Raw genomic sequence first — 19,655 nt, 5'->3', positions numbered from 1 at the left:
AAAATAAATTCAAAATTCAAATTTATTACTAAAATTTACTAATATCAAAGGAAAAAGTCAGTCACTAATTTGAATTAGTAAATTTTTTTTACTCATTTAAATTTAAAGAGTGGGGAATTATTTTTTAATAATTTTTTCTTTTGGAAATTATTCTTTTAATAAATTTTTCGTTTAGAAATTATTTTTTTATAATAAATTTTTTCTTTTGGAAGAATATTAGTTTAGTTTAGTTAGTTTTTTTTCTAATGATATTGGAAATTATTATTTTTTAATAATCGTTTTTTGATTTTGTAAATTATTATTTTTAAGAATAATAATTCAAATAAACTAATTTTTTTTCACTGGGTTAAAAATATTCTTTTTTGATGGGATGCACATTTCTTTGAAAACTTCTTTATTTTCTTTTCTCGTTTCTGAAGTTTGCAAATGTTTTTTTTTTCTTCTTCTTTTTTTTCTTTTTTGTCAAGTCCCACTCACACCCACACGGACACAATTTTCACTCGGATATACACATATGTACGCAGACATATACATAGAAACTAGGACATAATTTACAACTTAAATAGTAAAGAACCACTGGGATAATTTTTCTTTAAAGATTCGATTAAATTACCTACTTGTTTCGCCGCTGGATCTGTCCGATTGTAATATTGAACTTGGAACTTGGAACTTCGAGATCGTTTTTCCTCCTCTTCACTCTACGGCATTTTTTATCAATTTTACGAGTTACAAAAAAAAAATAATCAGAAAATTACAAAAGAAATTCTACTTTGACTTTTATTTTCAATTTTATTTTCACTTTCAATTTTATTTTAATATTTTTAATAGATTTTTGTTCTGATTTTAATTTTCATTTTGATAGATTTTTTATTTTGATTTTAATTTTTTACTTTGATAGGTTTTTATTTGCAATTTTATTTTCACTTTCAGTTTTATTTTAATAGACTTTATTCTCATTTTCATTTTCACTTTGATAGATTTTTATTTTAACTTTCATTTCAACTTTACAATTTTTATTTTCAAAACGAGAATAAAAATCTGTGAAAGTAAAAGTGAAACTGAAAATAAAAGCAAAAAATAAACATTCTTTAAAGTGAAAGGACAAATGAAAGTGAAAATAAAAAGCTGTCAAAGTGAAAGCAAAAATGAGAGTGAAAATGAAAGTCAAAGTAGAAATGAAATTATACAATCGACCCTTAGGATGTTCTGGAAAATTACTCACCGATCGAGCGGATCGAGCGTGGCGATTAATGTTAAATTACTAAATTATAAAATTTTACTAATTTTACCAAATTAGTTTCAACTAAAACTCAAATTTGACTAAAAGTAAAGTTAGTAAAATTAGTAAAATTAATGAAATTAGTGAAATTTGAACTGAACAGATTCCGTTATTCATTCGAGTACGACAATTATAAACGTACTCCTTAAGTACTAATCAGGAATCACAATTAAAAAGAGGAGCTTTGAAAATTTCCCTAAGGTGCTACATGTCCAAGTTCCGAAATTCTACAATTCGGCTCAAAGTTTCCGCACATTCCGCTGACTGTAGGTACATTTAATCTAAATTTATTTATTTCTTCTTCTTCTTCTTTACAATACAATTAAGAATCATATAGGTACTACAGTAATTGCGATTCTTTTTTTAGGCGACGATTACGATGTTTTTTTTTCTTATGTCTTCTTAAGAAGCTAACTTTTCACTTTTTTCAAAATTTCTAATTTTTCTTTTCATTTTAAATTGTATTTCGCTTTCTTTATAATCATTAAATTTCTATTATAATAAACAAAAGGCTGGATCAGTTTTATTTTACTATAAATCTTCCTCTTTGGAGCAAATTTCCTAAAGTGTGGTCAAAAAACATTCTTTATTCAAAAAAAAAAAAATAAACAAAAATACTCTTTGATTTTCAATCAAAGATAAAAAACACTTACGTATAAAACACTTATAAACTTTGGGTGCAACTTTTTTTTGATTTGGCTTTCCAAAGTGGACCGTACAAAAATTTTCGTTTGGAGGGAAAATTAGTCGCAACTTAACAAATAATGCACCGTTCACGCAATCTTAATAATTTTAAGCTAACTAAATCGTGCTCCATAAAGTTTACATCTTGGTTTTTGTGTTTTGCATCTTTTGTTTAGAGTAATCGAAAATAGTAACGATAAATAGTTGATTATTTACTAATATAATCGATTTAGATTGTAGTCCGAATTCCGAATATCGGATTTGGGTACCAAGAGTATACTAAGAGAGCACTACCAACTTTAGGAAATTTTTCGCCCTAAAAAGATCTGCCAGCCTTTTTTTTCGAACCGACTATGTGAGTCCAAAAAAGTAATAGAGGGTTAGGAAACACTAAGTGACACTAATTATGTTTTTTTGTTTAATTTTACATGCATGGAGGAATACTATCGTGTTACGGGTTGGACAGATTGCTTGGAGGTGTCGCGCATTGCACTGCTTTTATTTTTGACACAACTCGACACGTCCTTTTTTTTTGGGGTCAATTTTGACCAATTAAGACTTTTGCGCACACACTCCCTATACATAATTTTTTGTTCAATAATTAGTTGTACTACTTACTACACTGTTTCTCGGAGGTTACAGAGCAGAATGGATAAAATGGGGGTAAAGAAGGGGTGAATTAAAAATCGGAGAGGCAAGAGTCTTTAATTTGAGCTGCTGTGACAAAACAAGTCTCTCTCTCTGGGGGGGTCAATGACCGCAGTCAATCATCAGTCTCAGGCCACTTTTTGAGAATTCAGGCGGCCAGGCCATGAGGGGATTGGTGAAGAAGAGCAGGATGGTGCTGAGCCAAATGAGAAGTCAACTGGTGCGAGGATTGTCCAACGTGTGATGATGTATGGGGTAGTGATGATGTCGTCTGTTGTGGAGTGTGAAGATTATGGCTGTGACTTGCGATCAAACTATGGCTGCCCCCATGAATGGACGTGTTATGGCTATGGGGATGGTGGCCAAGAACGACCCCAGAGAAGGCCAAGGGTCACTGATGATGCTTCACTGGACCGTTTGCGTGGTGCGCCTGTCCAACAACATGATGACTCGATGGTGTGTGCGCACTACTCGAATGATGATGACTTGTCGCTGCACCATGATGATTCTGATTATTTGCGCTACTATTGTTATTATTGTTTTGCTGTTGCGTTTGTCGTTGACTATTTTTTTTATTTTTCATACGTCGATTTTGAAACCATATTTTCACTTGTCGCTCGGTGAGATTTAAATTACGCGCCAATTCCCAACGTTTTTGCTTCGACACATAGGCATTGTAGAGAAATTCCTTTTCTAATTCGAGTGTTTGAAATTTTGTGTAGGGCTTGCGTTTCTTGCGCACTGTCGGTTGACCGGTCCATTCCAATACGCCTGGTGCACCACATCCAACTGACATTCCCGACACTCCGACGCTCAACGTACCTGCGGAAAACAGGGTGGGCGGGGAGGAACCCCATACCACTTAACACAATTAGTATGCTCAATCAAAAATTTTGCCAGTAATTTCAAAAGTTACTCAAAAATAACTTACAATTCTAATAACATCCGAATTATATGCTGTTAAAAATCTGACTCCAACTTTACATCAAAAAGATTGTGACAGGGACTCTTTCCAACACAAATGAACACAAATATCAAGTTTGTGTTGTGTTCAGAACACAACACGAACTCAACACAAACGTTTCATAACCGTCCCTGGATTCTAATAATGTTGTTGGAGTTCGATTTTTAACTTTGGACATTTTTTTTTTTTTTTTTGAGTCCGTATGCAGAATTGAAGACGTAATTTTATCATCCATTTGAAATCACTGCTACAAAGTTACAAATTACTTTTGCATTTAAAAATACAAAAGCGATATATAACAAAATATTATAAGAAAGTTATAAATTATTGAAAATTTTTAAAAACAGATTGTCAAAGTTATTCATTGGGTGAATGAACGGGACAGGAGACGAAAAATTCTCGTCTTATTACTTATCCGGAAGAATGAGAAGAACAAGAATATCGGTCCGTTAATCGGCTTATCGGTGCGTAACCAACGCCGTTAGAATTTTTCTTCAATACTCCTCTTGCATTTGCCGGAGTTTATCCACACTTACCAACACCTTTTACCCCCATCGTGAAGTTGCTTGAATGTCTCGCCATTACTGAAGATAAAACATATACCCAGCGCTAAAACAACCAACCTCAAGTGTATCATATATCTTACGGACAATATTCACAACATCCATATTTCATTCGACAAACCAGTTGGTAATCATTAAATCTATATGGTTTTTTAAATAGTCCTTCAAAATCACTAAACTGTATCACTTTGCAATTTTCTTGTCTCTATCAGGAACTGAAATATGTGCAGAAAAGCTGATAACAGTATAGAGATTTTTAACCATCATATAACCATAATTTTTTTTAACTATTTTAATCCAAAGTTTGTGGTAGCAGTAACTTGCAACTTTATGCAACAACATGGACAATATTGCCTCAATATTTTAAACCTTGCAACTTTATGCAACAACATTGCAACAACACTAACAATATTGCCTTAATATTGTGAACCTTGTAACTTTATGCAACAACATTGGTTGTTAATGTTGCTGCAAGTTTTCATAGTGTAAAGGGTAATAGAATAGTAAAGGGTAATAGTTAAAGCAAGACCCAGGTGGAAAAGTTAACATTAGTTAACGTTAGCTAATGCTACTAACGTTAACTAACGTTAGACTAACATTAGGCTAACGTTAGTCTAACGACATTTTTTGATCACTAATATCAGATTATAACGTTAGTTAACATTAGTCTAACATTAGTCTAACGTTAGTCTAACGTTAGTAACATTACTATGTTGCAGTAGTAGAAAAAGAAGTACTATTGGTAAAAGAAGAACCAGTAGTAAAAAAGTATTGGTAACAAAAAAGCAGCATCAATAAAGAAAGAACCCGAAATACAAAGAGAACAAAAACTGAACTACTATAAAGGAGCAGATTAGAAATAATATTTCATCAGTTACAAAAAAATAATATAAATCCTTTTGGACAATAAAATTTTGCTTTGCAAAATCTGTGTAGTTTTCAGGCACCAGCGCACTGCACTTGCGCCAAGGCTGTCTGAACGATTTGTTGGCAATGTTGTATATGATATAATTGGACCGGTTCCATCAACCGTACACTAGAAATATATGACACAACTTGCGAATTTTCTCTGAACGGTTAGTACACAGCAGAGCTTCGTTAGACGGAGCATAAAAGGTTGGTTCTACTGATACGCTGCATTACACCTGCTGCTACTACTCCCCTTGTATCGTGAATAATTCACTCTTAAAAGATTTTCTGACAGATATAAATATACGTAAATAATAAATTTACATGTACAAGAATATGGACAAAAAAAAGTTGTTCATATTAGAAAAAAGAAGCTTTGAGCCTTTTTTTTCTTCTTTATCAACTTTGCTTATCTTAAAAAACCATTAGGCTATTTTTACAAGAATCTCTTTTGTTCTCAGTTTCAAAAATTGGGAAAAAAGAAAATTTTATTGTAAAAATTTGTATCTGAACTTGAAATTTAGGGGCAAAATTTAAAGAATTGATATTAGTTGGTATTGAACAGGACTATTTGGTATGTTGCACATGAAATTTTCCGTTCTTTCTTACGGATGTTGTTTATAAATTAATATTGATGATATCAAAAGAGTAACGTATGTTGTGGTTTGTTCTTCTGATAGCATATAATAGTAATTTTCTTGAAGGTATCAATTTGGTACCAATTTGGATTGTACATACACCAAAGTGGATCAAACTAATGCCAAATTGGAACAAATTGTTACCAAATTGGATCAACTAGACACAAAATTGGATCAAACTGTTACCAAATTGGATCAACTGGACACGAAATTGGGTCAAATTGATACCAAATTGGTTTAAACTGACACTGATTTGGATTTCATCCACATTTTTGGTATCAGTTTGTTGCCATTTGATACCTTCAAGTTACCAGTGCATTATCAGTCGATTTCCGTAAATTAGAATATTTCTAGGATGCTCCTAGGATGTCACTAACATTTCTGGTATTCGTGGTATACGTTAAGGATATCCCAATGTTTGCAATCCACCAGAAATCTCTAGAATGTTTGCAGAATATTCGAATGAACTGTACAGATTTCCTAAAGATGTCAAATTAATACCAAAAATTTTGAGCAAATTGTTTAGAGTTAATCTAAAAGTTTAGGTATCAGTCTGTTGCATTTTAATACTTTTAAGTTAACAGTGCATTAAATGTCGCTTTCCGGAAATTAGAATTTCTCAATGATGCTCTTAGAATGTTTCTATTATTGTGGAAGTTATTAACGAATCTAGAAATATTATTTACATTCTTGAGATCATTATTATCACAGTTTTTCTAAGGATATCAAATTGAGACAAAAAAACGTATCAAAAGTGTTGCGAAGCAACATTTTGATAAGTTTTTTACAAAGAGTACATTTTATCAAAAACAAATTAAAAACTCGTTCTGTTTATTAATGAATAGAAACTAAACAAGAAAGTAAAATAAATCTAAAGAATAAAGTATTTTAAGTTTGCCTACAAGAATCTTCTAAGCATCAATAAGGATGTCCACTAATTCCTACAGATATCCAAATTTCCAATAAAGACGTTCGCAACTCTAGAAAGGTAGAAAGTAAAGTAATATTCCAAATAGTCACTATCTTAGAGGATAAAACTACTCATTTATATTTCTCCTAAACCATAGTTTAAGAGAAATATCTATTTATTAAGATTTGCGCATTAAAATTTCTGCAACGGTGCGAAAGAAAAAATGAGCCGGAAACTGCCAGTACTTGGCGTATTACTTCATTTTTTTCGTAATAACGGTTGCAAGGAACTCGTTACATGTTCAGAATTGACTGCAGAAACATATTATATACTTTTTTAGTAACGGTCATGATAACACATTACTCTTTCGAGTAACGGTTATTTTAACACATTACCACTTTAATAATACTCTCTCTGCAACACTTCAAAAATATAGTTCCACTCTACAAAAAAAGTAATTCGAAAAAAATCACACCAATCGGTTTTTTGGATTAATTTCCCTCATATACGATTCTTATATTTAAATTTGGGTCTTTGCAACACTTTATTGCAAAAAGTCAACGGTGTTAACATTTGCAACTCTTCGCAACACTTCAAAAAAATTCTCCAAAAAAGAGAAAAAGTAATTTAATATTTTCCGTTTTATAATCTCTTGATTCGGTTCTTCTTGATACTGTATAATATTTATAATATTTTATAATATTTTATAATACTACTAATATTTTACTAATACTTTACTAAAGAGGATAATAATTCTTTATAGCTCCTTTTACAGTCGGAGTTGAAAATATAAGTATAATTGAAGCAATTAATGATGATTTTCTTAAAAAAAAAAAATTGTCGGCGTTTTAAATGTATGAAAGTAAAGGAAGTGACTTTGTGTCAGTAAAAACTGGTTGTATATTCTATCTAGACATGATTTTAAAAAACATGACTGAAATCACTTGCATATGTATATAGTCGTAATACGATCATCTTCCATGATATCGCCTCTACAACCGGTAGACGCATAAACTGTTCCGTTTTACTATATTTTCGCACTCTCTCGGTTGCATTTACTTTTCCTATTCTCTCTTTCTCGTTCTTTGTTTCCCTCTCCTTTTCAACGACTCCCTCACTCTCTCTCTCTTTCTCTCTTCACCTTGTTGTGATTGCCTAAGCGACAGGAATTTATTGCCCACTAAAACGTGGAAATATGCAAATTATTTAACAAAGGTCAGGATTCCCACAGTTGTCAACACGTGAAAGGGCATTCATTGCACATGACTTTTCGAGATTCCGATTACATTTCAATCACACACGTTTAGTTGCTTCTCTATTTTTTCTCTTATTAGAGAGAGAGAGAGTCTTCTTTTGCCTAATTTCTCGTTTCTTAACCCTTTCGTGCCTCTGGTAAATATATATGTACCACTTACAAAATTTAATATAACTCTTATAAATTTAAACAAATTAACTATTAATATATCTTGTTTTAATCACTAACGTAACTACTATGTGTAAAAAAATAAGAAATTACATAATACGATAATAATTATAATTTTTATAAACATTTTGTAGAATATCGATAAAAAATATCGAAACTTAATTTTTTTAAATTGATTAAATTCTCTTGAAACTTGTTATTCGGGTTTTTTCGGGATCACCATTTTGAATTTTTTAAATCTGTCTTCAAATTCGTAATCAGCGACCCCAAAAAGCCTCGATTAACAAATTTTATGCAAATCTGAGCAGTTTTGAAAAAAAAATGTCGGCCATATTGGATCCGCCATTTTGAATTTTGAAAATCTGACTTTAGATTCGTAATCAGCGACCCCAATAACCCCGGAGTGACAAGTTTCAACAAAATTCACTCGCTGGGTTTCCTGGGGGCACGAAAGGGTTAATATAAGGAATTATTAGTGTAAAAATTAGAGAAAAGTCAAAAAAAGTCGCTTTAGACGATTAAATGTACAAAAAACTCTCAAAAAAGTCCATTTCAGTTTGAAATCTTCTAAAAATTTAATTATTTCACAAAATTACTGTAAACCTTCCAAAATTCAATTATTCTCTACTACTTTTAAGTTTTAACTAAAATTCCTCTCAAAATCAATTACATTTCATAATTTTCTTCAAAATTCTTCTTCATTCTTACATATTTAAATAAAAAATTTAATTTTTACACAAATTATAACTCGCTTTATGGTTTTTGTTTAAATGTTAAATTATTGAAAATGTGCATAGCAGAAAATATAAAAAATTATTGATTTTTAAAAAATTATAATAAAGAAATTCTAAAAATATTAGCGTTTTAAAAACATTCTTGAAATAATTTTTCAATTATATAACAGAACATTTTAGATCACAAATTTCGATTCTTACAAATTTAGAAGTATTTTCTGAAAATAATTGATTTTTTTTTAAAAATATAAAAAAATAATCAAGTTTTTGAAGAATTTTAATTACAGATATGAAAAATACAGGATTTAACAAAAAATTGTAATCATAAGTCTAAAAAAAATTGATTTTTCAAAATTTTTATTTTACTTTCTTTGAAGATAATTGAATCTTAAAAAATTATGCTAGAAATACCTAAGAATTAATGTTTTTTTAATAAAATAGTTAAATTTTTTGAAAGAATTTTTGACAATTTTAAAGATTGATTAATTTTTTGAAAAATTATATAAATAACAAATTTTCAAGATGACTGTTTTCTCCAAAAATTTTAATAATAATTATAAAAAATTTTAATGCAATTATTTTTTGTAGATATTTGAATTTTCGGAAAATAAAATTATTTATTTTAAAATTTAATATGTAATTGAAAATATGAAAAATAATTGAATTTTAAAAAATTGTAATAAAAAAATACCAAGAATTATTTTTTTAAAAATATTTTATTATAATTTTTTGAAGCTAATTTTTAATTATTTTTCATTTGCATAATTTGAATTTAAAAATTTGTCATTAAATTTTTGAGAAATCAACTATTTTCGAAATTTGTATTTATTATATTATTATTCCAAATTTTATTTCCAGAAAATTTTAATAAAGTACCTACTTGAAGAAAACTAATTATTGGCAATAAAATTTCACAAAAACTGTCAATTATTTAATTTAATTATATAAAAATTTTATTATTTTAACAAAATTATTTAAATTTTATTATTATTTATTTTTTAAACTAAAAACTAAACTAAGTGAATTTTAGAAATTAAAATTATTCTTTCAAGTCAAAAAAAAATACTCTCAAGAAATACAAAAAAAAATACAAAAAATTAGAAATACAAAAAATTAAGTAAAAAAACCCTTTGAATGTAAAAATTTTTTGTTTTTAGTTTTAGTCAAAAAGTGGACTGAAAGTAGGATTTATTTTTTCTACTTTATGAATCTGATGAAGTATAAAATTATAACTTTTCGTCATCAGTGAAATATTTTTTTTGGAAATATCTATAAATAGTAGAGAGGAAAACAAGCAATGTGGCATTTCAGCTATTCGTGATGACACTCTGGTATACTAAAGTAACGGTCGACAACACTAGAATATCTCGAGGGGAACATTCGCCTACTAAATAGAACAAGAAATTCCTATTTTAAGGGCAGTCGATACGAACAGTTTTATTTAGTCTGATTTACTGAATATTTTCATTACACAATGGTCCAGAAGAGAAATCCCCCCCCTCAAAAAACCCCCCTCTAAAAATAAATTCCAAATAAATGTTACTCTCATGAATTATCAAAAGAAAACCAAAACGAATCACCAAAACTAAAATTTTTTATTTTATATCGAAATTAATTTTCTTTTTTTTTACCATTTTTCTTGAAAAATTTTAATTAAAAATTTTGAACATGATTCTTTTCTCCAAAATGTTAGAAATAATTCTAAAAAATGTTAACATTATTTTTTGTCCTATGTATTTGAATTTTCGGAATTATGAAATTAAAAATATTGAAAATAATTGGATTTTAAAAAATTAGAACTTTATTCTTAAAATAAAAAAATTCTATAATAATTGTTTTTTTTAAATATTTTAATGTAATTTTCGCGAAGCTAATTTTCATTAATTTTCAATTTTCATTTTTAAATTTACGCTTAAAGATTTTGTCATTAAAATTTTTGCGAACTCAATTATTTTCGAAGTTTGCAATTAAAATTTTCACAGTTTTCTTGAAAGTAGATTTACACAAAAAGTAGATCAAATTGATACCAAAAATTTGAATGAAATTTTTCATTGATCCACATTTTTATATCAATTTCCTTGCAATTTGCAACTTTTAAGTAAACAGTACGCTTCAAAAGTTAATTTTCATAAATTCTGACAAAATACATGAAAAAATTTAAATATTTTCAATTAAATTTTACAAAAATTTAAATTATTTAGAACATTTTTAATTATAGGTAGGATTTTAAAAATTCTACTTTCGCCTTAAGTGTTTTTTTTTCATAAATAAGTCTGTATTTACACCCTGTTTTTTATAATAAAAAGTCAGTTGAATATAGAAAAAAAATTGAACATTATGAATAATAAAAATTCAAATGCACTGTCTACCTAAAAGTATTAAATTGTAACAAATTGATACAAAAAATTTGGATCAAATAAAGAAATTAATAAAAAATTTTAGGTATCAATTTGATCCACTTTGGTACCAATTTGATACTTTCAAGCAAACTGTGTAAATAAAAGTTCTTCCAACTGGAATTTGAAGTTAAATTCTATAAAATACTTCAATTTTAATTTTTTATTAATTAAGCTTAAAATTAAATTTTATTAATTAATTTTTATCTAATTAAAATTCGGCCAAAAGAAAATTATGTCTAATAAGATTCAAATTCCTAAAAATTCCATCAAATAACATTTTTTAGCTTCTATTCACGCGTCTCGATAAAGAAATGTTACATGTTCGAAACGAATTCGGGGGTTTAGATCCTATTAAGTTGGTGGGGCGTTCGGGTGTTTAAGCAGAGAGGGGTGGGGAGGGGAGAAAACGATCGAAACTGATGCGAACTGGAGAGGGGGTGCGAATATATATACATACATACACTGTACACAAGGCGTTAAATGTACAGCCTAAAGATATTAGAGCCGCCATCTATTGAGCGAAACAAAAACTATTCTTACCGCGCATCCCATTCAATTTCGAGAGTATAATAAACCTGCTGCGGAATCTTACAAGTGGGTAGCTACTTTCGGTGGCAATCGGTTTTTATAGACTTGAAAAACGTTTTTTATTGACTCTAAGGAATGAAACTGCGGATATAATTAGCGACTAAAATTGAACTTTAAAAGGCATTCAAAATAAAAAAGAAGAAGAAGAAAAAAAAAAAAGAATCAGCTGAATCATAAATCACCGTTAGTTCAACGTCTCAACTGGCAATAGGCGCCTTGTGTATTATTTATTGCGATGTTTTACGAGTTGTAAATAACATTTACACGCGACGCGCTGAGATTAGGGCTCGGCACTATTGTTAATAAAATTTTAAAAGTTCATAAAATTATATAATTTTTGCCTTAAAAGGATGGTTTTTTTTGTTATTTCTTTTGAGGAATCCATGTCTTCTGAGACTTCTCTATTGGATTAAGTTTAAATTTTTAATAGTTAACAAGTTTTTTTTTTTTTAAACTAAAATTGTATGACATACCAATTTTATACCAATACGTTTTCAAAATTGTATTAGTTTATACTAAATGTATCAGTTCTGAATTACAGTGTAATTTTAGACTTTTAGGTATCTTAGAAAAGTTAGCATATTGTCAGAAAAGTTGAACCGTTTTTAGAAATTTTTTTTTTTTTTTTTCTAAAATAGTTTTAGTTTATACCAATTGTATCAGTTTTTAATTCTATAGTAAAGTTTTAGATGCTTAGGCATTTTAAAGAAGTTAGAAAAGTTTTAGAAGAGTTAAACAGCTTTAAGAATTTTTTTTTTTTTTTTTTTTTTTTTTTCATTTATGAATTGCAAAATGGGTGAATTGGGGAAATTAACGTCGCATTGGAAATGAATAACATTTGTAACGGGAAGGGCATGTTTGGTAGAAAAAGATAGAAGAGCAGGCACGGGTCATGGAACGGATCAGCTGATCAGAGGCGCGCGCCAGAGTTTACGAGTTACGGCCGCCAATAAACCCACCGCCGTTCGTTGTTGCTCATGCGACGTTTCACAAGCTATACCTATGGCAAGGGGAGCACAGGGGGTCTGACCAACGCATGAATGAACGATAATTTTACTCCTTTTTTTCCCCGCTCGATTTGTACTGAAAAAAAAAACCATAAACTCAAAAATTTATCTCACATATAACACTAAAAACGTTATCTGATAACAAACTATACGATAAAATTACACAATCATTACTAAATTCATTCATCTATTAACAACTTGTCTGAGTAGGAAAATGGTTGGAAAATGATTGGAAAATGGTAGAAAAATTATAAAAAAAGGATCATCAAGATGACTATTGATAAAATGACTATCAACAACAGAACTATCAAGTATCAACAAAATGACTTTCGACCTTTTCAAATTAAAAAAAAAAAAATTCATGAAGGTGTTGAGAATAAGAAATTTGTTTTTTTTTTTAGAAAGAAATGGTAAATTAACGAGAAGATTGTGTAATTAGTTATGTATAGGTAACGATAGTGAATTGGAGAAAGAGAAAAAAGTGCAAGACTATACTGGTTGCAATAATCGCACGCTGAATCATTTAAAGGCTATTAATTTGAGAGCAACGTAAAATTTCAGTGCTAATTTACGACACGGAAAACTGTCAACTTTACGACTTCAGTGGCGCGTGAGATCCCTGTAGTCGCGTGCATGTGAAAGACGCGGTCATCCCGACCCTGACCCGCATGAAATAGCCATTTCGTTACCAATTACAAAACGATCGTTCACCTTGCCAATGATGTCATTCGAAAGTCGATACAAAAATGGGATAAGTCAATTGAATAATGTCTTAATTACAGTGAAAATTGCCATTCTTTTTAATAGTGAATAAATTTTTCATCAATACTTTCCAACTTGTTGTTTTGAAGATTAAAAATTTTATTTTCACCCTGTTTCTATAATAATTACTTCTCTTGGACTTTGTACTAATTAACACTGAAGTTCATTTCTTTTGAAGATTTTTTCTAATATGTTAGAAGGATACTAATTTTGTTGTCAATAAATTCTTCTCAGTTTCCTTGGAATTATCAAATTGGCACTGAACTGGATCAAATTGATGCCAAAACTTTGGATCAAATTGATACCAAAACTTTGGATTAAATTGATACCAAAAATTTGGAACTATTTCTTTATTTGATCCACATTTTTGGTAGGAATTCGTTGCAATTTGATACTTTTAAGTTTTTGCAAATTTCTTGCCAAAGATTCTATTCCTGACAGTGTTAACTTGATAGTATCAAACTGCAACAAATCGATAGAAAAAATATGGATCGAATTTTAAATTGATTACGATTTTTGTTGTAAATTTCGGTCAATTTGTTTCACTTTGTTATCAATTTGATACTTAGGAGAAAACTGTGATGTTTATGGATAGACTTTCAGAAATTAGAAGAGTTCTTAAATGATTAGAGTGATCCATTGAAAACAAGATTAATATGACTCATTATTTAAGACTAATCTCTCAGTCTTTTAGATTAGGTGCTCAGTCATTTAGACTTATTCTTAAATCTTTAAGACTAATCACTAACCCTAATTTCTTAGTCTTTTAGACTAATTTCTTAGTCTTTTAGGCTAAGTTCCTAGGCTTTAGGTTACATCATTTAAACTTTCAGTAACATTAACAGAATTTCCGCAAGTTTCACAATATTGAAATAATATTACACAGAAAATTGCCAGGTATTAAAAATCGTTACAGCTTAAATTAGGACAAAGAAATTAAAAAAATTCACTTTTTGATTCATTTTTTCTACGAAAAAAATGTTTCGAAATCAAAAGCAAATCATTTTTAAACCATCTTGAAAAAATAATCCTTCGATAGGTTATTTTAATCCTTAGATGGATTTAAGTGCTGCAGCTTATTTTAATCTAATTTGGTATTAAAATAATACTGCACAATTTTCAGTGTTATCATTGTTCAAAAATTAGTCATGCTTTAAGCCTGATTTGAAGACTTCAATTTGTATTGTTTTTATTTTTAGCCCAAAAGTGAGTTGAATATAAGAAAAAACACGTTTGTGCTGTTAGGATTTGTCCGTTTATCATCAAACCAAAACTGATATTTATAGTTCGTTGTAGATTTTTATTTGGTTTGGGACAATAAATTGATTTTTCAATCAATGAAAATTGATGCAAATTATCAAGAATTCGACCCTTTTGGACTGTAAACACTTTTTCTTTTGGCTGAAAGCCAAAATCTAGTTATTTGAACAACTATTTAGGTTATCATAATTTCTAAATATTCCTAGGACGTTTGTAGAATATTCTGGATGATGTTAGGCATCCAGTCACTAACTGTAATTCCACAGTTTGTAAATTTTTCAATTATCCAGAACATTTATAATTAATAATTAATATTAATTATTAATAATTCAGTGGGATTGTCCAAAAACAACCACAATTAATAAATTCTAGAATTATTTGGATGCTGTTACGGATAGATTATTCCACTGTTACTAAATTTTGGGATCATCCAGAACATCCCTAATTAATAAATACATCCACAATTAATAAATTCTGAAATTATCCTCGACATGTAATTTAAATTCTAAAACCGTTTTTAAATTCCCTTATTCCTTAAAATACATTCACTATTTCGAACAAATTATTTGAGCTGACGGATCAAAGAAGGGCACACAACCCATTTGAACTACATTACTTATGTGCTCTTCTTTGATCCGTCAGCTTAATTTTTAATTACAAAAAGTTCTAAACTTAGAAAAAGAAAAATTTCAGGCTATTTTGCAAACATTCTAGATTTTTGAAAAGACATCCTGAAATTAAGATTATCAAGAACAGTCAATAATCCTTGATACATTCCATTAATAGGAATAGGAATTTATCCCAATTTTTTTGTCATCTCTAGAATGAACATCCTGTGGAGAATTTCTACGGATGTCAATCTGTAGAGTAGTATACCGTTAGGACAAGGAACGGTTTGTTAGTAAATAAACCAGTTTAGTGATTTATTTACAATTTTCAGTTTGTAATACAAAATAAACATTTCCATCGGTATAACAATTATTATGGGAAAAATGCGCTGAAAAGAAATATTTTACTTGGAGTAAACAATTTTTGTCATGTACACTATTTTTGGCAACTGTTTGTTTTGTTATTTTCAAATGATGCAAATTGTATAAAAAATTAAATTGAAATTGTATTGTAAATTGAATCCAAATTGTAAAGAAAATATGAATCTAAATTTAAAAACAAAAGAATTGTAAAATTGTAAAACAGTGATAAAAGGAATCAAGAGTGGAAAAATGATACATTTCGAATTGAAATGATAAAAATTATCAAATTACCGATACCCCTGATCAAATGGGGGTATAAAAGGAAGGAGTTCATTAACCCAATGAATGACTTCTGGAGTCTGGACCACCCATGTAAGACTGATGAAACGATTTGTTTTTGATTGTCGGAATAATTGGAGAAGAGAAATTCGAGTTTGAGAACCAGTCTTACATGGGTGGGATATTAGAGGGGGGAATGAAAGATGATAATAAAGAGTTGATGCTTACCTGATGGTGGGTAAGGACTGGATGAGACAGGTTCGGCGGAGCCGTAGTTTCTGATTGGATTGTAGCCGTCATGGGGAAATGTCTCGGCGACCATTGCTGCAGCAGCCATCCTTCCCCGGTCGTCTGCAGCCGATGGTGTAAGGTAGGAAACGCTGGCCTGCGAGTGGGCATGATGGTGGCCCAGTGAATCAACGGGATGATGGTGCCTTGCGGTTGTATAGGGACTGTAGTTGCACCAACTTTGTGAGAAGCTCTGATGACAGGACACTGTGGGATCCGTGGTGCCGACTGCACCGGAGGACGAGCCTCCGGTCGATGGGGTTGTCGTTGCAACGCCGCCCGAATTATAGGACTTGTAGTCGGAGGTAGAGCCGGCAATTGACGTGGCCGCTGGCGACCAGAAGCCAACGGAGCTGCTCTTCCGGTTGTCCCTGGAGGAGCCGGAGGTTGAGGATGGATCCGCTGCCAGGTTGTAGTAGGTGGGAGGATTAGCGCCTCCGTACGCCTGGTGATGATTTAGAGATTCGGCACCAGCTGAGGAGGTGTAGTGGGTGTCCTGGGGGTGATGGGGACTGTAGCTCCAGCCGCCTTGGGAGCCGGCTGACGAGGAGTGCGAGTGGCGTATCACTCCTGCTCCTACAGGCGTTCCTGAGGGCTCGACACAAGTCACGTCCCCGTAGGTTGAGCCCACTGGAGTTGCGGTTAGCCTTTTCGCGGGTATGTGAAGAGGGCCCGCTGCACTGTTGCTCGCGACCGAGGAGGCGCTCGGCGAGGTCGAACTCGCGCTCGCCGTGGGCACTGGCGGTGCTGTCGCTGCCGATGCTGGTGCTCCTGGCGAAGTTGGTGTCGGGGCCTGCTGGTGCGAGCCTACCGACGAGTTCTGCTGGATCGAGGCGAGGGCCGAGGTCGGGGCTACAGGTGGCGGACTGTCTTCGTAGGGGGTGCCGGGCATCATTGCCCACCAGGTCAACCCGGAGGAATTCCCCGTTCCGGTGGCTGTCCCCATCGGCGTGACGGAGCCAGGGTGGCCCACGCCGGAGCCGCACAGCGGCGCGGCGTGCACATTGTCGTACAGCGTCGCCGTTGAGCAAGCCACGTGATCGGAGATGGTGCAAATAGTGGCCGTGAATTTCCGGTATTATAACGATGTCCGCAATACCGATTGAAGACAATACCGAATTTAGAGAATTGTTGTCAAACAGCAGGTGAGTCGATTCGACGTTCACCAGGAGTTCGTCGTCGTCGTCGTCATCGTCGTCGTCGTGTTGTTTGACAGGGTGGCGAATAGTAAATAAAGGAAGCGCGTGTAAAAGGCAGGTGGGGATAGGACAGCGAGAGGGAGTCACGGGATGAAAGTGGGTAGGGGACGACAGACAGGTGGAGGGGTGATGCACGGCGAGTCGGCGGACAAGTAACGAGTAAGAGCGCCAAAGGCAAGTCCGGCGGAGCAAGATCACAAATGGTAAAAATTCAGCCAGCACCGGGTCCAATAGTCACGTGCGAAATATTTTTTTTAATGGTCCAGGTTGATGTTATCGCAGGTCGGATTGAAACAAAAAAGCAAAGTACACAATACACTTTAATATGCTGCTCTTCAATCTCAAAAACCACCAACAACTTGAACGTTTATTATCACAAAAATTTATTTCAGCTAAATCCAATGACGTCACACATTGACACTTGGCAATCTACAAACCTAATTTCAAAAAACAAAATACACTTAAAGTCACCTGTACCCATTCCTCTTCTCCAAGATCACAATCATCATAATTTCACCCTCACTTTAATAAAGTCACTAGTTTCTCGAAAGGCCATGCGGTTCTAGGCCTGTCAATTGAAAAAAAAAAATTTTTTTCTACACCGTGGGTTTCAAAGAGAAAGAAGGGATCCGAGGAATGGACCTTAATTTTTTTTTTCCACGTATCCAAAAGCAGGTAGTTTCTCAGCAAGACAATAATGTTACGAGGGGTCGAGTAGTAAAGGTCCTGAGTGGGACAATACTGTACTCACACACGGACACACGCATTAAGGAATCCCCTTTCTTCTTTGCTGGCCTCGCTGAGCCGAACTGAACGTCGACTGAGCTCTGCCACTCGCTTGGAGCTGACAGCCAAAAGACGATGCTTGCGCGATCTCTCGGTTCATTCCTCAACCAAACATGCAACGACGTCACCCATCCTATATATCCCCCCCTCTTTTTCGCCGATTACTCACGAATCGCCCCCCTCCCCCCTCTACCGCCCCCTTGCACCCACATCCAAACTACCCCTCCTGCGTCCCACCATCAAGCCACCCTACCCGAGCACGTATATAGGGTCGCCAGACACAAATACAAACTCTCGCCTCCTCTCTGTGCTGAAAAACCCCCGTGCGCTGATCTATCCTTCTCTCTTTTGGGATTCGAGAGCGCGTCAACCGATTGAGAAACTAGAACGATTGAAATAAAAACTCCGGAGAGATTAAGCCGAAAGGTACTTCTCTCTCGTTCTCTATCGATGAATTCGTTTCAAGATGATTGAATGGCAAGAAATTAATTGTTGGTGATCATAAACGGTAGACTAGAAATTTTGACGCAAGGTTTAGTTGTAGATAATTTTTGGCCGTGGTTATTAATTTTTAACTGTGGTTTTTATTTTTAGCTATGGATATACTAATTTTTAACCGTGGCTTTTAATTTTTGGCTATGGCTACGAATTTTTAACCAAGGCTTTTAATTTTTAGGTACAGCTATACTAATTTTTAACCATGGCATTTAGTTTTCAATTTTTACCTATGGCAGCTAATAATTAGCTTACACTATTAATTACCAGTAGCTCTTCACTAAATTAACAGTGAAATCTAATCATTATATTAGCTGGCGATTATTGCTATCCGCATAATAGTAATTAATTTCTCTAGAACAGCTGAAAAATAAGCTAAAATAACTAACTTTTCCCCCCGGAGAGTATTTATCCAGATTTGGAGTCGAACACTTGTGTCCAGCCTGGACCGGATTCCCCAACAGCATCCGGTTATTCAGGATATCCTACAGACTTTTCTAAGTGAAACTTTTAATATCCGTTAGACATTGTCTCAGAAACGTCCGCATATTCTCGAATATCCTTTTCTGTTAGGGTAATTGCTACCAATTAAGCTAAATCTGAACCCCGAATCCTTAAAATTCTAACCGCAATGTGTCGTTTTTTTAAAGAATTTATTTTGGATTTCAAGCAAAATTAATTGGTAAATCTAAATTACACGAAAAATACTAAAGGAAATGATTAAACGACAGAAGTTTTGCCATAGATTCGAAAACAATTTGCAAAAGATTAATGAAACTGTTAGAGAGACGTAATTTTAAGAAAAAGTATTAATATTTGTTATGGAGAATTCTGAAATTAGTGACACAAGGTTGATGATGGGTTACCAA

General features: G+C 32.4%; 1 protein-coding gene across 4 annotated transcripts in view; it reads right to left on the bottom strand.

Moving 5' to 3' along the window:
* Positions 1-1,058: 1,058 nt before the first annotated feature.
* LOC122511406 (homeobox protein abdominal-B-like) overlaps positions 1,059-19,655 on the bottom strand; it is a 100,315-nt gene continuing 81,718 nt past the window's right edge. The window contains exons 4-5 of one of the 4 annotated variants that reach the window (XM_043626607.1): positions 16,247-17,172; positions 1,059-3,433 (exon numbers count right to left, since the gene is read on the bottom strand). In XM_043626607.1, coding sequence (XP_043482542.1) covers positions 3,003-3,433; positions 16,247-17,172 — 1,357 coding nt within the window. In that variant the 3' untranslated portion in view covers positions 1,059-3,002. Of the gene's footprint in view, positions 3,473-16,246; positions 18,436-19,655 lie in introns of those variants that run through there. The other 3 variants (XM_043626606.1, XM_043626609.1, XM_043626608.1) reach the window with 3 other exon arrangements.

This window comes from Leptopilina heterotoma, unplaced genomic scaffold (assembly GCF_015476425.1).
Source record: "Leptopilina heterotoma isolate Lh14 unplaced genomic scaffold, ASM1547642v1 Lhet_82, whole genome shotgun sequence".
Taxonomy (NCBI): Eukaryota; Metazoa; Arthropoda; class Insecta; order Hymenoptera; family Figitidae; genus Leptopilina; species Leptopilina heterotoma.
The sequence above is the reverse complement of the archived record's forward strand: the minus strand, read 5'-3'. Positions and strand labels throughout refer to the sequence as shown.